Source organism: Harmonia axyridis, chromosome 5, assembly GCF_914767665.1.
Source record: "Harmonia axyridis chromosome 5, icHarAxyr1.1, whole genome shotgun sequence".
Classification (NCBI taxonomy): domain Eukaryota; kingdom Metazoa; phylum Arthropoda; class Insecta; order Coleoptera; family Coccinellidae; genus Harmonia; species Harmonia axyridis.
In genome coordinates this window covers 42,151,204-42,170,093 of record NC_059505.1, presented here as the reverse complement: position 1 = coordinate 42,170,093, position 18,890 = coordinate 42,151,204, and the positions used below count along the sequence as shown (strand labels likewise).

The 18,890-nt window shown below is 37.1% G+C and overlaps 1 protein-coding gene across 3 annotated transcripts in view; it reads left to right on the top strand.

Annotated features, from left to right (window-relative positions):
• The first annotated feature begins 11,732 nt into the window (after positions 1-11,732).
• Positions 11,733-18,890, top strand: part of LOC123680969 (transmembrane protein 132E) — a 99,391-nt gene continuing 92,233 nt past the window's right edge. For all 3 annotated transcript variants that reach the window (XR_006747580.1, XM_045619111.1, XM_045619112.1), the window contains exon 1: positions 11,733-12,053. Coding sequence is in view for 2 of the 3 variants with exons in the window: in XM_045619111.1 (XP_045475067.1) it covers positions 12,002-12,053 (52 nt within the window). In the remaining variant the exon portion in view is untranslated. The remainder of the gene's footprint in view (positions 12,054-18,890) is intronic.

Below are 18,890 nucleotides of genomic sequence, written 5' to 3'. Positions count from 1 at the left end.
CACAATTGATTGTACACCAATGAATTCGTAAGCACTCTGTGAAAACCAGTCGCCTCGTGTAAGTGGCGTGACGTCACACACTAGACTATGAAATTATTCTTCCAAGCGCAACTTCAAAGTCCCATAACTTTTTCATTTCTAGAGATATTTCAATGATTCACCACATTTTTGTTTCATTTTACTTAAATTTTTAGAATTAATCCTTAACAAAAAAATGAAAACTAGTCCATTGCAAGCATTTTCGTTATCTACGTGAAGGCATGCAAAGTTTCTGTATTGCTTCGAAAACTAATTGGGATTACAAACATATGTTCCGTTGAAAACATTTGGCATTTGATAGTAACTGATTTCGTAGGAATTTTCTATATGTTGAATGTGTAAACTTCGGCTTCCAAATATTTCATCTTCGTGGAATATAAAATGATTTTGTCCCTCTTTCAATGAGAGTAATACGGAATTCTGTTTATATTGGTTGTAAAGTCGGTATGGTGATTTTTATAGCAGGGAATGTTGACAAAGACAGCAGAGCGGATCAACCTCATATTGTGTTTAAGAATCTAGAAAGAAATAAGGAAAGGTGGCCAATATACTAGGCCGAATTGCCGCCCCTCAAATAGTTCCAAAAGTGATAAATAGATGTATCACGTAATCATTGTATATATCAGGTTAATTGAGTTCTATTCTAAAGGTTTCAAGGCTCATGGGGAAATAGCGAAAAAATTTCATGAATACCAATTTGAAAAACCTCGTAAAGCTTGTACGTTTCTCATTTTGGGCTATCATTCGAAATACGCTAGGTCTTTCCGCCTAATTTTAGATATAGTTTCGTTGCTCTTAATCCAACATGGCTTTATACGTTTGACATTTCGTGCGAATATTAAACTAGAATTTTGTTCGAATCACTCCCCAGCAATGGCCGTTTTCCAAGTTGCGTTCCAGAATGGCAAAGTTTCATCAGCGAAACAATCAGCTCTAAACCGTATCTCTTCAGTGCCCTCTGGCGGGCAATAAAAACAATGTGTCTAATGGTCCCGGTCGCTTCTTCAGAGCGGATATAATGGGCCAATTCGCAGAAACCGGCCTCCCTGCCAGATCATCTGGATCATACTCTGCCATCTTAATGCTTGTTCGTGTTGGATAAGAGAGGCATTCTTGATTCTTGGTGAGGGTTTTTTGGAAGAGGAGGGATTTGAGGGGATTTCAAACTGCGAATACGTTCATGTGTGGGATGTATCTGATTCTGATTGCATTGGTCGAAGGGTTATAGAGAAAGGTGCCAGGGCAGCAAGATGCTATTTATTTTCTGATCAATAAAATGTGTAAAAATCTTAAGATACATTGGAAATAACACCCAGTAATAAAAAATGTTTTGCAACACTTTTTGTAGACATGTGTTTTTAGGATTAGGGTGTTTTTTTTCGAGGTATATAACTTTAAGTTGACATTACTGTTCAAGATGGCGACCGATTTAACAGCTGTCAAGTGATTTATTCTCAGTTTGGTTTGGCAATTCATCATGAATAGACTCACGCCTGAACAACGCTTGCAAATAGTGCAATTTCATTTCGAAAATAATGGTTCTGTGCGGAATACGTATCGCGCACTACGTCCATTTTATTTTGTTTAGCGACGAAGCGCACTTCTGGTTGAATGGCTACGTCAACAAACAAAACTGCCGCATTTGGAGTGAAGCTAATCCTCAAGTGTATGTCGAAACACCGTTACATCCAGAAAAACTGACTGTTTGGTGCGCTTTATGGGCTGGTGGAATCATTGGTCCGTACTTCTTCAAAAACGATGATGGCTAGAACGTTACAGTCAATGATTACTAACTTTTTCATTCTTGAATTGAACGACCATGATGTCCAGGAGCTGTGGTTCCAACAAGACGGCGCAACATGTCACACAGCTCGTGCCACAATCGATTTATTGAAAGACATGTTTGGTGACCGCCTAATTTCACGTTTTGGACCTGTGAATTGGCCTCCAAGATCTTGTGATTTAACACCGCTAGACTAATTTCTGTGGGGCTATGTAAAGTCATTGGTCTATGCGGATAAGCCACAAACCCTTGACCATTTGGAGGACAACATTCGCCGTGTTATTGCCGATATACGGCCACAAATGTTGGAAAAAGTCATCGAAAATTGGACGTCCAGATTGGACTACATCCGAGCCAGCCGTGGCGGTCATATGCCAGAAATCATATTTAAAATGTAATGCCACAAGATTATCTTGCGGATAAATAAAATTCATGTCAATCGAATAATCCATCGTTGTTTTATTGCAATTTAAAGTTCTATAGCTCTAAATAAAACACCCTTTAGTAAAATTGTGTATTTGAAAATATATCACAATCCGACAATGTAATCTTACCATGCCGGGGACATGTAAAAATTGCGTATACTTCCTCTATCTATGTTCATCACTCTATGTGCTATTCAAAATGAAACCCCTTATTGGAAAACCCTATACCTATATATGATAAATATAAATGAGCCACCACTGTCACAAAGTGTTGCGCGTTTCAAAGAATCCCAGTCCATTCTATGACATAATGCATATACGCTTCCGTGACAGGTTTCGTCTGTGCACGGATAATCCCCGGAATCTCCATAAGGCCACGTTCCGTCCCAGCATCCGTCTGATGGACCACTCAGAGCGACAATTTATCCTTTGAACCGTGCAAATTCCCGGAAACACCCCGCCCAGCCCGTCACTAGATCTAAAAAGGATTAAAGAAAGATGAGTATCGATTCTGGCATCATACCTACCCTCTAATACCCCCCCCTCTCACCCCTTCCATTTGGCACACTCTCTGCCTCCTCAACCCCCGGACGTTTCTGCGAAAAAAACTGGACTATTTATTGCGCCTTTCTGATTTACCATTCATAGGCTAAGACCGCCCGCTGAGGGAGGGATGCCTGTTCGTGATTTTCTTGAAAAATTCCGCACGCTACGTTGGGTTGGCCAAAAAAATGAGGTATGTTCGGTTGCGCGAGGAAGAAGAAGAGTTATGGGGTTCTGTGGTCGAATTATGGTGGAAGCACAGAGTGAGAAATGGTGGTTTGGAAGGTTTTTTTTTGGTGGATGCGATTCGATGTCAGAGAGTATAATCGTTGAATAAGTCGGTGTGAAACTCTAAATGGAGCAGATAAATTTATATATTTCCTTAATATTATACAGGGTGTTCCTGAAATTGAGATACAAAGGAAAATGAGAGATTTCTTAGATAATATTAAAAAGAAAGTCCTATGAACATGGGCCTGTTAACGTTTTGTATTCGAGATACAGGGTGTTTCTTTTAGTCCTCCTTTTTTGTGATGATTATAGCAGTTTATCGAATCTTTATTAATCTTTGCTACATATTGGGTAAATGGATGTTCATAATAATTTGGATTTTCCTGAGGATTTCTAGAGAATTGTTTGAAATTTTTTCCTGGAAATCGGTAGCAGACACGACAAAACTACAAAGTTCTGGACCAAAGTTCTTTTTGACATTTCCTCAAACTACCAGTGGTCCACCAAAAAAAGAAATTCTGGAGGAAATAAACGGGAACTGTTCCAGAAAAAATATCACCCTGTAGATTTGCATTCAAAATTATAATCCTACATGATGAAAACGTTAAATTGGAATATCTATGCCAAATTTAAGTTAAATATCTTGTGGAGGGAAGAAGCTATGAGAAGAAAACTTGGAAAAAATCAAACTTCAACACCCTGTACCTCGAAAACAAAGAGTTTGTGGCATCATGTTTATACAACTTTTTAGCTTAAAATAATCCATGAAATCTGTCATTTTTGTTTGGACCACCAAGAAACACCCTGTATATTTAAGCAATGGCATAACGTCGTCAAAAATGTGCTATGTTGACGACTTTAAACGTAGTCCAGGAACCACCGATGCTAGCTTAGCTATCAACAGTGAATAGTACGTAACGTTATTGGATCGATTGAATGCAGAAATGAAGAAAAAACGTCTTTAAAAAATTCTCTTTTACCGAGACAAATCTCCTCGCAACAAATCGATAAACAAATTGATCAAATTGCACTTTCAGCCAGCTCATTCTCCAGATCTGGCAACCAGTGATTACTGACTTTTTGCAGACCTCAAAAAAATGCTTCTGGGAAAGAAATTCCACTCAAATTAAGAAATGATTGCCGAGGTTGAAGCCTAGACAATCAAAGTATGAGGAAAGCAGATGAAAACAACTAAAATCTATCACTATTTTATTAGGAATGAAATAAAACGCTTAGGCAGAATACGTACATCAGGAATATAGCAAAAAGTTGACAAGACTAACTTTACAAACTACTGGGTTTTGTATGTCTTTTCAAGGAGTATACAGTGGACATCTCCGATCTACGTCATTAGTGACGTCAAGCCATTGCTGAAATGAATATACTATATAAAGTAACTGAAATACTTTTCCGTTTTCCCTACGATTCTCAACTACTTACAGAATCAGTTGGCAAGACGATTTTGTGTTTCACGAACCCAAAACTACTTTCCATCGTCTGCATAACAGTACATTCAATTTGACAAGAATTAAGAACCGAAAACAAGAAAATTTCGATATATGTATTAACAAATTGTCTAAGATACATTGAATAAAAACTTAGGTATAATTAGTACAATCGTTTATTGTAATATGCCTCGTGGATATTAGTTGATTTATCTGAAATAGCACTTTTATATAAATGTTACTTTTGAATCGTATGTTATTAAGTGGAAATTAATTCATTCAAATCAAGGAAAAACAACGTGATCGTGCAAATAACACTATCCGGATCACGAACGTTGAGACGTACCGATTTAAGACAATAATTGCAGTTGCTGCTACACTCCTCCATCTAACAATTGCCTTCAATCGGTAAAAAATGCTTACCGCTCGTGATGCTTAATATACTATTATCAATTGTTGACTCATTTTAGTTTTACAGAAAATAAACATTTTAAATTTGCATAAACCGATCGGAGCCGCATCAGGGATCTGCTTCGATCATGTTATAAATTCGTAGCACGCGTAATACGCGGATTTAATTTCATTTTACATTTAATTGTTAGGCAGCCCGCTAAATAAACTGACTCATCGCCGGGGAAGCTCTTCAATTTGTCCCTATTGAACGTCGATTCATTATTCATCCGGCATATTCCTGTATAAATTGAACTCAATTTGTCATGTTGGTATCGTTATTTGTTTGCGCATATAAATGTTCTGTGACGGTTCATGTAGTCGATTGATTGTTTTGTGCGGATCTCAGAGTAATTAACATAGATAGAGGGAACGTATGTCATTTTCAGTAAGGAAATTTTGTCCCCAACATGAACTATCAAATTTGACATGAAGCGCGCGGAAATGAAAACATATCAGTGATGCGATATTTCACTCAATTCGCGAGTTTCTCCACGAAGAACGCACCTCTTATGTCTCATTGTGAATCAACGTTTCATAATAACTCAAAATATATTTAAATAAATACCTAAATATGTCAGAAATACAGAAAACAAACTTCAAGCTCGCCAAACGACGTGAAACAACCGATGACACTAGGAGGGCAAAAGTTGCTAAACCTTGGATTTCAGCAGGTAGATACAGAAGATAATAAATATTCTGCTTATTATATCAAAATTCGACAATTAGGAGAAATATCGGATTCCAAATATTCAAATTTGCATATTCAATCGGGAATCCCTCAAATAAATATATTTCATTCAATACAATATACATTCATAACGATATAGTAAAATTGTGGATTTGAAAATATATCACAATCCGACAACGTAATCTTACTATGTTGGGGACATGTAAAATTATTCATCCGGCATATTCCTGTATAAATTGAACTCAATTTGTCATGTTGGTATCGTTATTTGTTTGCGCATATTAATGTTCTATGACTGTTCATGTAGTGGATTGATCATTTTGTGCGGATCAAATGAGACGCACGGGTCTTTCTCAAAGCCTTGGGAGGATATCCAATCGACCACGAGTGTCTGTCAATAACCGATAAACTATTAACACATCGGAATACGATAAATTTTTAATTGTCGGCGATCTTTCAATCTATGGTCGTAAGGATGTGGTCGGTGGTGCGGAATGAAGTGTCAATCTGACAAATCAGGCGGCGTGATCTCATACGACGAGCATAGAATAATGTATGAGGCGCCAAGCGCTGCGTTCCATAACTGATTAACTCTTCTTGAGTCTTTCATTTTTGCGCAACTAAGGTTGTATTTTTCCGTTTGATGCCCTATTTTGATGAAGGGTTGAAGTGCCAGAGTAATGAATATAGATAGAGGCAGCATATGTCATTTTCAGTAAGCAAATTTTGTCCCCAACATGAACTATCAAATTAGACATGAAGCGCGCGGAAATTAAAACATATCAGTGATACGATATTTCACTCAATTCGCGAGTTTCTCCACAAAAAATGCACTTCTTATGTCCAATAGTGAATCAACGTTTCATATTAACTCGAAATACATATATTGAAATAAATACCTAAATATATCAGAAATTCGCAAAACAAACTTCAAGCGCGCCAAACGACGTGACACAACCGATGACACTAGGAGAGCAAAAGTTGCCAAACCTTGGATTTCAGCAGGTAGATACAGAATATAATATATATTCTGCTTATTATAAATTCGACAATTAGGAAAAATATCAGATTCCAAATATTCAAATTTGCATATAAATATATTTCATTCAATATAATATACATTCATAATGATATAGTAAAATTGTGGATTTGAAAATATATCACAATACGACAACGTAATCTAACCATGTTGGGGACATGTAAAAATTGCGTATACTCCCTCTATCTATGTTTATTACTCTATGCTTCTGACTCATAGAGTTTTCACCATAGTAACGTTCCAATGGACTTAGTCCTCAGTGTTCCCAACTTACTAAAAAATCCTCGCTAAGTTAGCATCTCTCCTTTTAAATCCTTGATCGCACCACGTACAAAAGCCTACCGACCTTTATCTACTATTTACTAGAGTGTAAATTTCGTTTCTTATTTACGATAAGATTCCCATTGTTGCCATAATCAGGTCGGATTTAATCGATTCCCATTTTAGACGCTCCTTATCTCGATCTGATAAATGTCCTTCTATTCCTATTGCCAACTTTATTTCGTCCGATTTGAGAGTGGAAATGGAGATAAGTAGATCCTTGTTTTGACAGGTTTTACTGCTACTATTAATCACCAACGTAGAGGTCAGACGTCGCTCGTTCCCCAGGCATCAAAATCTCACACTCTTTTCTTAATTTACGGGATCCATTCATGGTCCATTTTGGTGTGAGACGGTGGAATACGGGCCATTCGTCTTCTGAACGGGGCCTAATAAATCTCACGAAAGATGACCCAATGACGGCTGTAAATTCGAAACGTCGGATACGGCCCGCGGCAGAAAGCGGTGATGCAACATCTACGTTTTTGTCAGGAGATCGGAGAATATTTTTTTTGGATATTATTGCCATTGCGTGATCAAGATTTTTACTCAACATAAGAACTTGATTGAGAGAAAAATTTACTTAGATGTAATATAATTTTACGCTTTTGGAAAAGCTAAATTCGTATCCATTGCAATAATAATCTTAAAGTTATCTTAGATAGGTAATTATCTGATTTTGATTCGAGTATCATCGCAGAAAAATATAGAATATTTCAATCTACTAACAAAAATTCTTTTTCCACCCGATTCTTGTTATTTTGTAGTATAAATTTCTAATTAACGTAATTTGATAAAAAAAATATTTTTTCATGAATAGAGCGTGAAAGAGAGCAATTCAAAAAAAAAATTATTAGGAGAAACAGAGATTCTGACTTCTGAGTAATATAGAGTTTCTGACAGAAAGAGATTTAATTTTGAGAAAGTGTTGTAAATTGTGAGATTGAAAGTGAGAGGGAGGGAGATTTAGAGTAGGAGAGTAAGAGTTTGGAAGAGAGACTTAGTGTGAGAGTGTGAGAGACATACTTAGAGTGGGAGAATGAGAATGTGAAAGAGAGGCTCAAAGTGAGAAAGTGAAAGTGTGAGAGAAACTTAGAGTGGGGAGTGAGAGTGTGAGAGAGAGTGAAAGACATAATTCGCAATTGTCCATTTTGAAACCGAATAAAATGTGAATTTGTCAGAGAGTTAAAGTGAGAGAGAAAGTGATAGAGATATTTCACAATTGTCTATTTTGAAACAATAATGTGAAAGAGAGAGTTAGAGTAAGAGATAGTAAGATTGTAATAGGGAGGGTGAGATTGTAAGAGAAAGCTAGGAAAAGTGAAAGAGTAAAAGAAAGAGCGAGGGAGAGATAATTTGCACTTGTCTATTTTGAAACCCAATGAAATATGAGTTCGTGAGAAGGAGATAGTGAGATTGTATGGTGAGCGAGAGAGTAAGAGAAACTGAGAGAGTAAGAGAAGGTGAGAAAATTGGACAAAGTTAGAGAGTAAGAAAAAGTAAGAGAATAAGAGAAAGTGAGAGGAAGTGAGAGAGTGAGAGAAAGTGAGAGAGTGAGAGAAAGTGAGAGAGTGAGAGAAAGTGGGAGAGTGAGAGAAAGTGAGAGAGTGAGAGAAAGAGAGAAAGTGAGAGAGTGAGAGAAAGTGAGAGAGTGAGAGAAAGTGAGAGAGTGAGAGAGTGAGAGAAAGTGAGAGAGTGGGAGAAAGTGAGAGAGTGAGAGAAAGTGAGAGAGTGAGAGAAAGTGAGAGAGTGAGAGAAAGTGATAGAGTGAGAAAAAGTGATAGAGTGAGAGAAAAATAATTAGTGATTTTTCATTCTGAAATCCAATAAAATATGTGTTTTGGCGCAAGAGGAAAAGTTAAAGTCATATTACAAAAGCAAGAGTGAGACAAAGTGGTATTGTAAGAGAGGGAGAGAGAAAGTGAGAGAGTAAAAGAAAGAGAGATCATTTGTAATTGCCTCTTCTGAAAACCGATGAATAAAAAATGAGTTTGTGTCAGAGAGAGAGAGAGAGTTAGAGTGTGAGAGAGAGAGAGTGAGAGAAAGAGTAATTCTCAATTGTCTTTTTCGGAACCCAATAAAATACGACAATGCTTTCTCCAACAGTCCTATGATTTTTTAAATATTTGAATCATAAATTAGGACCATTGAGTTCTTCGATTGGCAACCCTGCCGGCACGTCTCTGCGGTCGGCCCCCGAGAGTGCCGAACCGCCGATACGTCCCTGCGTAATGCGAGGGGTTGGAGTTGGGAGGCATTGGCGCACCTAGGGTTCCGAATGCGGAATCAACATGGCTTTATTTTGAATGAAGTGACCTAGGTAACGGTCGATAAGTGGAGGTGAACGAAGAAAATGGTTATTTCGGGGTTGTGCTCTGGTTATGTTGGCTGTCCTGCACAAGGCGGGCGTATTAGGAACGGCCTCGATTTTACCTACTCTCAGGTATTGTTGTTGGTGATATTGTAATTCGGGTAGGTATGACGTTGATGACAGGGTTGTAACAATTGGCATTCGGGCTAATCAGGGTTGAATCAGGCGGTAGATGTTGCTGCTAATGGCTTTCGATTGTTGTGATTTGATAATGGGGTATGGGCAGGAATTGACACTTTCATTTTCGGGTCACGCAAAGCTGAAAAATATTTGGGATTGAGGTAGTTATAGAAAGGAGTTGGAATATTGGTGGCAATTGAAATTTTGCAAATTGTGGACAGTCGCTAGATGTTCGGAAATATAAGCGTGCTCACTGATTATTTTGAGTCACAGTTTATAGAAAAATAATCAGTTCAATGCTCACCGATCCAAAATATTTCAAAGTGTTTTCCAATTAGATGTTTCATTTTGGAATGAAAAAAAAGATTTATTTTGAAAGAAATCAATGGATGTTTATTCCATTGTGGAGAGAGAGGTATGCCATTAACGATGGAAAACGATATCAGCCCTCTCAAGAAATTTTTCATTACCAATTTGCACATTGGCGACTATATGTTCTCGATAATCTTACGAATTCCACCTTCAAAGTCTTGAATCGATTAAAGAGCATTGGTATAGAACTTATCATTCACGTGGCCCCAAAGAAAAAAGGCTAAAGGTGTTAAATCACAAGATCTCGGTAGCCAATTGTGATCACCTCTTCGAGAAAGAACACGGTGTGATTGTTTAGTTGCTTGTGGGGCACGTAGCGTTGTCTTGTTGAACTGATTCCAAAAATGTATCACATGTTGATTCCAATTGGTACCTCCAGGGTGGACAAAAATACAATAGTTTTGTGTGTGCTCATAAAGTAACGCGTAATATTCTTTATTAGTTAAATTAACAATATTATTAAAAATACTTATTGTCTAGCGGAAATTGGTTCGAATGTTACACCCTGTAGTTTGTTACATTTCAATATTGATAAAAATGAGCTGTTTCCAAACATGTTTGGTACTTGTGGTTGAGCAGACATAATATGAAAGAAATTTTTTCTTATTTTTATACATTCTTATTAATCTAAAAATGTAACAAACTACAGGGTGTCACATACAAACAAATTGCCGCTAGACAATAAGTATTTTTCATCATATTGTTAATTTAACTAATTAAGAATGTTACTTGTTACTTTATGAGCACACACAAAACTATTGTATTTTTGTCCACCCTGTACCAATTGGAATCAACATGTGATACATTTTTGGAATCAGCTCAGCTAGAGTAATCGGAAAATTGAGACAAAATGGAAGTGTTTCATTAAAAAAATGACGGTGACGTCATTACTCGGAAGTAATTCACCCTGTATATTAGATTATTATTTTAAAATACGGTAAATTAAAATAAAAAATCGACGTGTTTCAGGATTATTTCTTAAAATGGTGTCTGTTTAGCTAAAAATGAATTTGTTCCATACTTTACGGACACAGTGTAAAGGGTGCAATTAGCGCTTGAATGAACAAACGCTCTGAAACTCCTGACAGTGCTTCACACATTTTTTTCGAAATTTCCATACGAATTTCAAAACGGTATCGAATTCCACCGCTGGCGCTGAATATTTATTGAAATTTTTTTATAAATGATATTCAATGCAATTTTCTTTTTTTACATTCATGCAAAAAGCAGAACTTTATTGAACGATATTTAGTGGAAAAAGAAGTTCTTTATTGCACTAGTGCAATAAAGTTTTTATTGCACTCAGTTGTACAGTTACCAAGTACTAGTACGTTTACAGCAGTAACAAATCAAGAAGTGGATTTAAAAAGTACTTTTCACTACGAAATATTCATATTGAAAATTGCACCAATTGTTCATTCACTTTCAACATTGAGGGTAAAATAAAGTTTGAGTTAAATTGTTCGTAACGTATTAGTTCCTGTTTCAATGCAAATCGATATTAATAATAAAGTATTCAAGTTGCGCTTTTCATTTTCCTACACCTAGTGCCGCACCTCAATGAATCATTCTTGTTTTTTGCATGAACGTATAAAAAATGTTGTATGCAACTCGTGCAAAAATTGTTTATTGCACTTGACGTGTTGTCCAACATGGCCTAACGGCCTCGTCGGACAATTTCACGTCGAGTGCAATAAACATTCACTTGTTGCACTTGTTGCATAAATAACTATTATGAGTTACTTTACGTTGAGAGGAAAAATATGGAACCATATCGTAAAATTTGCATTATTTTTCTTGTGAGTCAAAGGGCCTACCCGTCTGCCCTACAGGGCGTCACGCCCCTGGCTTCGGCGCAAGACAAACCGTCCCGGTCAATACTCCAGCAGAGTGAATCTCGATACACACCGAGAGTGTAGAGCCGTCAGAAACGTTGGTGTAGCCCGTGTGTTTGGTAACTCGCGTCAATATACCGTCTCGTATACGATCTCTTGTGTGACACATGTGACTTGGACCATTTTTCTGGACGATTTTCCACAAAAACCCCGGCTTAAGACTACGACCATAGACGGTCCAGTGACTCTGTGTTCCGAATCTTCTGTGACTGAACATGTGGATGGTTAGAGTATTGGGTGCTAAGACCAGTGGAATGGGAAACCTGTGAATCGAGCATGAGGAAAAAGTCTTCCCAGGTTTCTTTTTGGCTATTTTTCGTTTTTATCGGTGAGTATCCAGAACGAGGCCTTGTTGGAATCAAGATAACTCACTTATTGTACCTTTGAAGATTGTGATTTACTAACTACCGTAGTACTAACATTTCGAAGGAAAGTGTCAAAAACATAAATTCAAAGAGAAACACTAATCATGTAGCACATTCATACATCTAAGACCTAAAATTGTCAAGAAATGACAACACTAACAATTTAACTACTATATTCATTACAATCCCTAAAATTGTCAAGCAAAAACAAATAAATCGAATGGTTTCAAGAAGAGAAAACAATAACATCAAAAAACACATCAGTCTACAACTGACAAATAACATTAACGAATTCTTCATATGAGTACAAATTAGCTACAACTCTTCAAGTATCTTCAAGATCTTCAATAAGACCAAATCTCTTTAACCAACTATGTTACGGCTCCCAGAATATACAGCAAATTGCTTTTAAGATGTCACCCTTTCTGAAAAAAATCTCTACTTAGTTTTATTACGCAATATCTCAGGCCCAAGATTCCTCCATTCTGTACCAAGATACTTCATCATACTCCTTGCATACAGATGAAGACAACATACTTTACATGGTTCTCTTGTGTGTTCATTTTTGGACCGTTTGTTTCACACTAACTGCTTATCCTTTCATGGAAGAATTACGTCGAAGAGGGCCAAGCTGAATTTATTGATATTAAAGATGTCTAGAAGGAAGGGAAGCACGAACATACAAAGATATCTCAAGCAACTCTTTATGTGCCACGTGAGGTTCAATTGTAGCTATTATATATCGAGTTATTATTTTTTGAAAGGACGTGACAAGTGTAGGTACCTGTCTATGCGAAAGTAGTAACCATAAAAAGGAAGACATTGTCTTATTATTGCTGTCAAAACATAATTGAAGAGAACAATAAAGCCATTTAAGTGGCAATAGATCTAAGTAAGATATGTAGTAGAAACAACCTGCTACCATAAAACATTCCATCCAATCATCTGTATCCATTACAAAGAACAAAATGCTTGGAAATTTTGCCAATTGAAAAGCCAAAAAAAGTAATTGACGAACAAAGTTTAATCCATCACTAAGTACCGAGTTGTATTCTTAAGGTGTACGAAAATCATACTAGACAAGCTGAAGATGATAGTAACAATAGAATATCATTGAAAAAAGCATTCGGTGAAACTACATACCAAAAAATTATGCCACACCAAGATTATGCAACTATAAGCTTTTTACTCTGACATCTATGTTCTACTTTTGATACATTTTAGAGTAGTATGCTAATTTAGAATGTATTCCAGAAAATAGGGAACCTTGAAAGCATCACTTTTGATGAAAGAATCACTTCAAACTACTTCAAATGAAACTTCTGAAAGTTGAGTTATTTAGACGAGATATGAAAATGATATGAAATGATCTATTGCACAATGCTAAATTATTTTAGCAGATATTATTCTGACTGAGGTCTTCTTTTACTGATTGATATCTGTTGAAATATACCTGCCAGAAGAGCTATTTCATGTCGACTCAATAAAATATTCAAATTCCAGCTTATATCACTGAACAAAAGTGGAGAAACTGCTTATTTCCCATCAGCTAATTGAGATAAAATTGGAAGTATATATTCAAATTGGCTGTTCTCCGAATTATACCTGCCACGTTCTCAGAAACCAAATTTGGTTGGAGAAAACACTGATTGAGAGATGGAAATCAACTTGGTACTGGAATTTCGTGATTTTAAATATCACATCAACATCAAGCATTCAACGTGAATTATACACAAATAAGGAAAATGAATACTTGGGAAATAAATAAATGGAAAAAATTGCAACAAAAAAACTTTAGGATGAAACAATAATACGAAAAATATTGTAGGTCATGGAGCAAAAAACAAACCATAAAAGAAAAAAAAACAGACACGATTTATCGTGAGAAATAATACTATGATAGGAAAATGGAAAATTCCGAAGGAAGTCATTTATTACCATGAAGGAAAACCGCTCCACTCTTCCACATAATTTCTCATCATCTCGTGGAAAACCTCATAGATTTCCCGGCGGTGTCCTCGAGTCGCTTCGGAAGTGAAAAACGATTTTTCATAAACTGCATTTTCCGACGAGAGAGAGATCGGAAAAGCGACCCCTTAATCTAATCACAGACCGAGGGTGAGATTTTCCCAATAAGTGGAAAAATAATTGCCGACAACGTTTATGAAGTCTGGAAAATCGTCTTCGGAATTTTCCGACGGTATTGAGTGGACTGTAGTCCAGTTTTCCAGCTTTGTTCTGCTTCTTTGCCGTCCTTTCATGCAATTAGTCTCTAGCAGTTTTCCTTTAACGAGAAGATCGAATATCCAGGCGGTATCCTCGAGAAAGCTGGGATTTTCCGAGAAAAAGACTCGAGTGGGATGAGAAGAACTGCTCGTCTGTTCCGGGAAATTGAGGATAAGTCGGGAAAATAGAGACTTATCCATATCTCGGAATTTTATAGTGGACAAAAAGTGTTGAGCTTGTTTTTGTTTGTAGGCTTATTATAAGAGAGAGCTGTTATTTTGACTAAATTCCTGTAATTTTCTCATTTTGATCGCCAACAAGAAAATTTTAGTGACCAATTGGCACATTTGCGGTTGTAAAGGGTGTTTTTTTTAGAGCTATAGAACTTTAAATTGCAATAAAACAACGATGGATTATTCGATTTACATGAATTTTATTTATCCGCAAGATAATCTTGTGGCATTACATTTTAAATATGATTTCCGGCATATCACCGCCACGGCTGGCTCGGATGTAGTCCAATCTGGACGTCCAATTTTCGATGACTTTTTCCAACATTTGTGGCCGTTTATCGGCAATAACACGGCGAATGTTGTCTTCCAAATGGTCAAGGATTTGTGGCTTATCCGCATAGACCAATGACATTACATAGCCCCACAGAAAGTAGTCTAGCGGTGTTAAATCACAAGATCTTGGAGGCCAATTCAAAGCTCCAAAACGTGAAATTAGGCGGTCACCAAACGTGTCTTTCAATAAATCGATTGTGGCACGAGCTGTGTGACATGTTTCGCCGTCTTGTTGGAACCACAGCTCCTGGACATCATGGTTGTTCAATACAGGAATGAAAAAGTTAGAAATAATGGCTCTTTACCGATCACCATTTACTGTAACGTTCTGGCCATCATCGTTTTTGAAGAAGTACGGACCAATGATTCCACCAGCCCATAAAGCGCATCAAACAGTATGTTTTTCTGGATGTAACGGTGTTTCGACATACACTTGAGGATTAGCTTCACTCCAAATGCGGCAGTTTTGTTTGTTGACGCTTCATCGCTAAACAAAATAAGATGGACGTAGTGCGCGATACGTATTCCGCACAGAACCATTATTTTCGAAATAAAATTGCACTACTTGTAAGCGTTGTTCAGGCGTGAGTCTATTCATGATGAATTGCCACACCAAACTTAGAATAAACCACTTAACGGCTGTTAAATCGGTCGCCATATTGAACAGTAATGCCAACTTAAACTACTTATTATAGAAAGAAAATCTAAATTGTCAACTAGAAGTCATAAAAGTGAAACATGTTCACTTAGATTCCTCGTCTAAGGAAATGTGGGTTTCACATATGACGCTTGAATGAACTAGCTTTCAAAAGCTCCTGTCTTTACGTTAGTACTTCTCTGATTTTTTTTTGTTTTGTTGCGTTTCGATAAACGAGTAAATAATTAAATTTCATGGAACAAGCATGTCGAATATCGATGTGCAGGTAAATGTAATGAAAAATGAAGGCGAAAATGGAAAACCCAGTTTTCCGCAGTTCGTCCCAGAACAGCCCCAATTTCCCGCAAAATCAGGATGATCACATTACCATTACTAAGACCAGAAAGCCGACCAAACGAGGTCATTTTCGTTGTCCGAAACCGAATGAAATTCCTTCATCAACAGAGCAATATTGCCCATTCTCTTCGCCCACATTTTCAATTTGGCGCGCTCTACTCGGAAAATTAATTCTGCCGGAGTTTAGCTGGACTGTATCAGACCGCTTTTCCGGCTTGTCCGGAAAATTCACGCTTTTCCAGAAAGATTAGAACCGAGTGGCAAGATTGCAATTATTCGAAGAGAACTTTTCCCAACTTATTAAAGTTTCATCGTTCAGTCCCAGAGATTAGGATTAATTCTTCCTTATTGTATTAAGATGCTGGTTTTGATTTGCTCGGACATTTTCTGTTTTTTTAATCGTTCAAGAGATAACTCTGTCTTATTCCTCCTTTTCCAAGATTTCAGAATTCAGGAAAAATCGTACATAACGAAACAGAATTAACTCATATAACGGCTGTTTTCTGGAGGTATATAACTTTAAGTTGGCATTACTGTTCAAGATGGCGACCGATTTAACAGCTGTCAAGTGATTTATTCTCAGTTTGGTTTGGCAATTCATCATGAATAGACTCACGCCTGAACAACGCTTGTAAATAGTGCAATTTTATTTCGAAAATAATGGTTCTGTGCGGAATACGTATCGCGCACTACGTCCATTTTATTTTGTTTAGCGATGAAGCGCACTTCTGGTTGAATGGCTATGTCAACAAACAAAACTGCCGCATTTGGAGTGAAGCTAATCCTCAAGTGTATGTCAAAATATCGTTACATCCAGAAAAACTGACTGTTTGGTGCGCTTTTTATGGGCTGGTGGAATCATTGGTCCGTACTTCTTCAAAAACGATGATGGCCAGAACGTTACAGTCAATGGTGATCGGTATAGAGCCATGATTACTAACTTTTTCATTCCTGAATTGAACAACCATGATGTGCAGGAGCTGTGGTTCCAACAAGACGTCGCAACATGTCACACAGCTCGTGCCACAATCGATTTATTGAAAGACACGTTTGTTGACCGCCTAATTTCACGTTTTGGACCTGTGAATTGGCCACCAAGATCTTGTGATTTAACACCGCTAGACTACTTTCTGTGGGGCTATGTAAAGTCATTGGTCTATGCGGATAAGCCACAAACCCTTGACCATTTGGAAGACAACATTCGCCGTGTTATTGCCGATATACGGCCACAAATGTTGGAAAAAGTCATCGAAAATTGGACGTCCAGATTGGACTACATCCGAGCCAGCCGTGGCGGTCATATGCCAGAAATCATATTTAAAATGTAATGCCACATGATTATCTTGTGGATAAATAAAATTCATGTCAATCGAATAATCCATCGTTGTTTTATTGCAATTTAAAGTTCTATAGCTCTAAAAAAAACACCCTTTACATACATATATTATACATTTTTGATAGTGAGACCACCAAAGAACCACGACCAATAAATCCCAAACAACGAAGAATGTGCCAATCAATTTTGAAGAATCAATATCTACAAAAACAAACACCATGCACTCAAAGAAAAAAAATTCCTTCTTAAAATATTCACAACACTTCATTTCCACATTGTTTGTTGATAACAAACCTGTTTCTGTATAATCAGGATGCATTGAGTGGATTCCGTTTGATCAGACTCATATTGATTAGGTAATTGCCAATATTTGTAAACTGATACGTCCAGGATTATGACTCGATGCTAATTCCAGCGCTTGCGATGACATTCAAAGCAAACATTCCAACCTATAAAGAATCCACCGACAGCTCGATAAACCCACGTAATTTGAAAGCATCAAAGAAGATCTGATCTGAATTCATTGAATTCTGAGACTCGATCGCAGATATTTCTATGGGTCGACAGTTCACAGAGTGTCCGCCCTTCGGAGCACAGAGATCGAACGTTTTGACAGTTAATTACCTTTCTTTACACCGTGTTTCCTTTTTCAATCACGAATCATAGAATTCGAACGGTTTTTTCGCAAAAATTTTTTCTGTTTGCGCTTTGGACCAAAAATTTAGACAGTATTCATAAGAAGATCATGAACTTGGACAACTCGAATTAATCGAATTTCAAGATTTTCAAATTAGAACCTATCTTTTTATAATTTCAGTCGATTTTACGTATAAAATAGTGGGGGTTACTTAAGCAAACCCTATACCTAAAATGAATACTTCAGGTGTTATCGAGAAAGAACCTTAAATGAGAAAGAAAAGTAATTCCGACCTGTGTGGAGTAGTCTGTGACTTCCGGAAAACACAGAAAGAAACTAAAATTCGATGTTTGGATAACTAAATTTTACATTTCATGAATTATAATGAATTTTTCGTTGTGATTGTGACATTCAAAGCAAACATTCCAACCTATAAAGAATCCACCGACAGATCGATAAACCCACCTAATTTCAAAGCATCAAAGAAGATCTGATCTGAATTCCGATTCATTGAATTCTGCGACTCGATCGCAGCAGATATTTCTATGGGTCGACAGTTCACAGAGCGCCCGTCCTTCGGAGCACAGAGATCGAACGTTTTGACAGTTAATTACCTTTCTTTACACCGTGTTTCCTTTTTCAATTACGGACCATAGAATTCGAACGTATTGGAGAAAGGCAATGGATAGGTTCCGTTTGAGTTTATTCCCTTTCCGGGCGTATTATTAACTCGTACGAGAGATAGAAGGAGGGAATGGCGCATGAATAAAAGAAGAGTGTTATTTATTAGAGGTTTTCTAATGGATTCCTATTCAGTATCGGAGGAAATTAGATTTTCCAGTGCTGCCGCCCGACGGAGCTCTCGGTAATCAAGGTGGGCTGCAGGAAAAATTGCAGGAGTTACGACCGTAATGAATCTCATCAAGGATGGTATCTTGATATTGCTGATTCCGTTTTGAGATCGTCTTTTTTCTTGGTCTGTTGATTATTCGTTTTGTTCGAGGAACGCTTCCAGGTATCTAGAAAGAGAATCTGAATGTT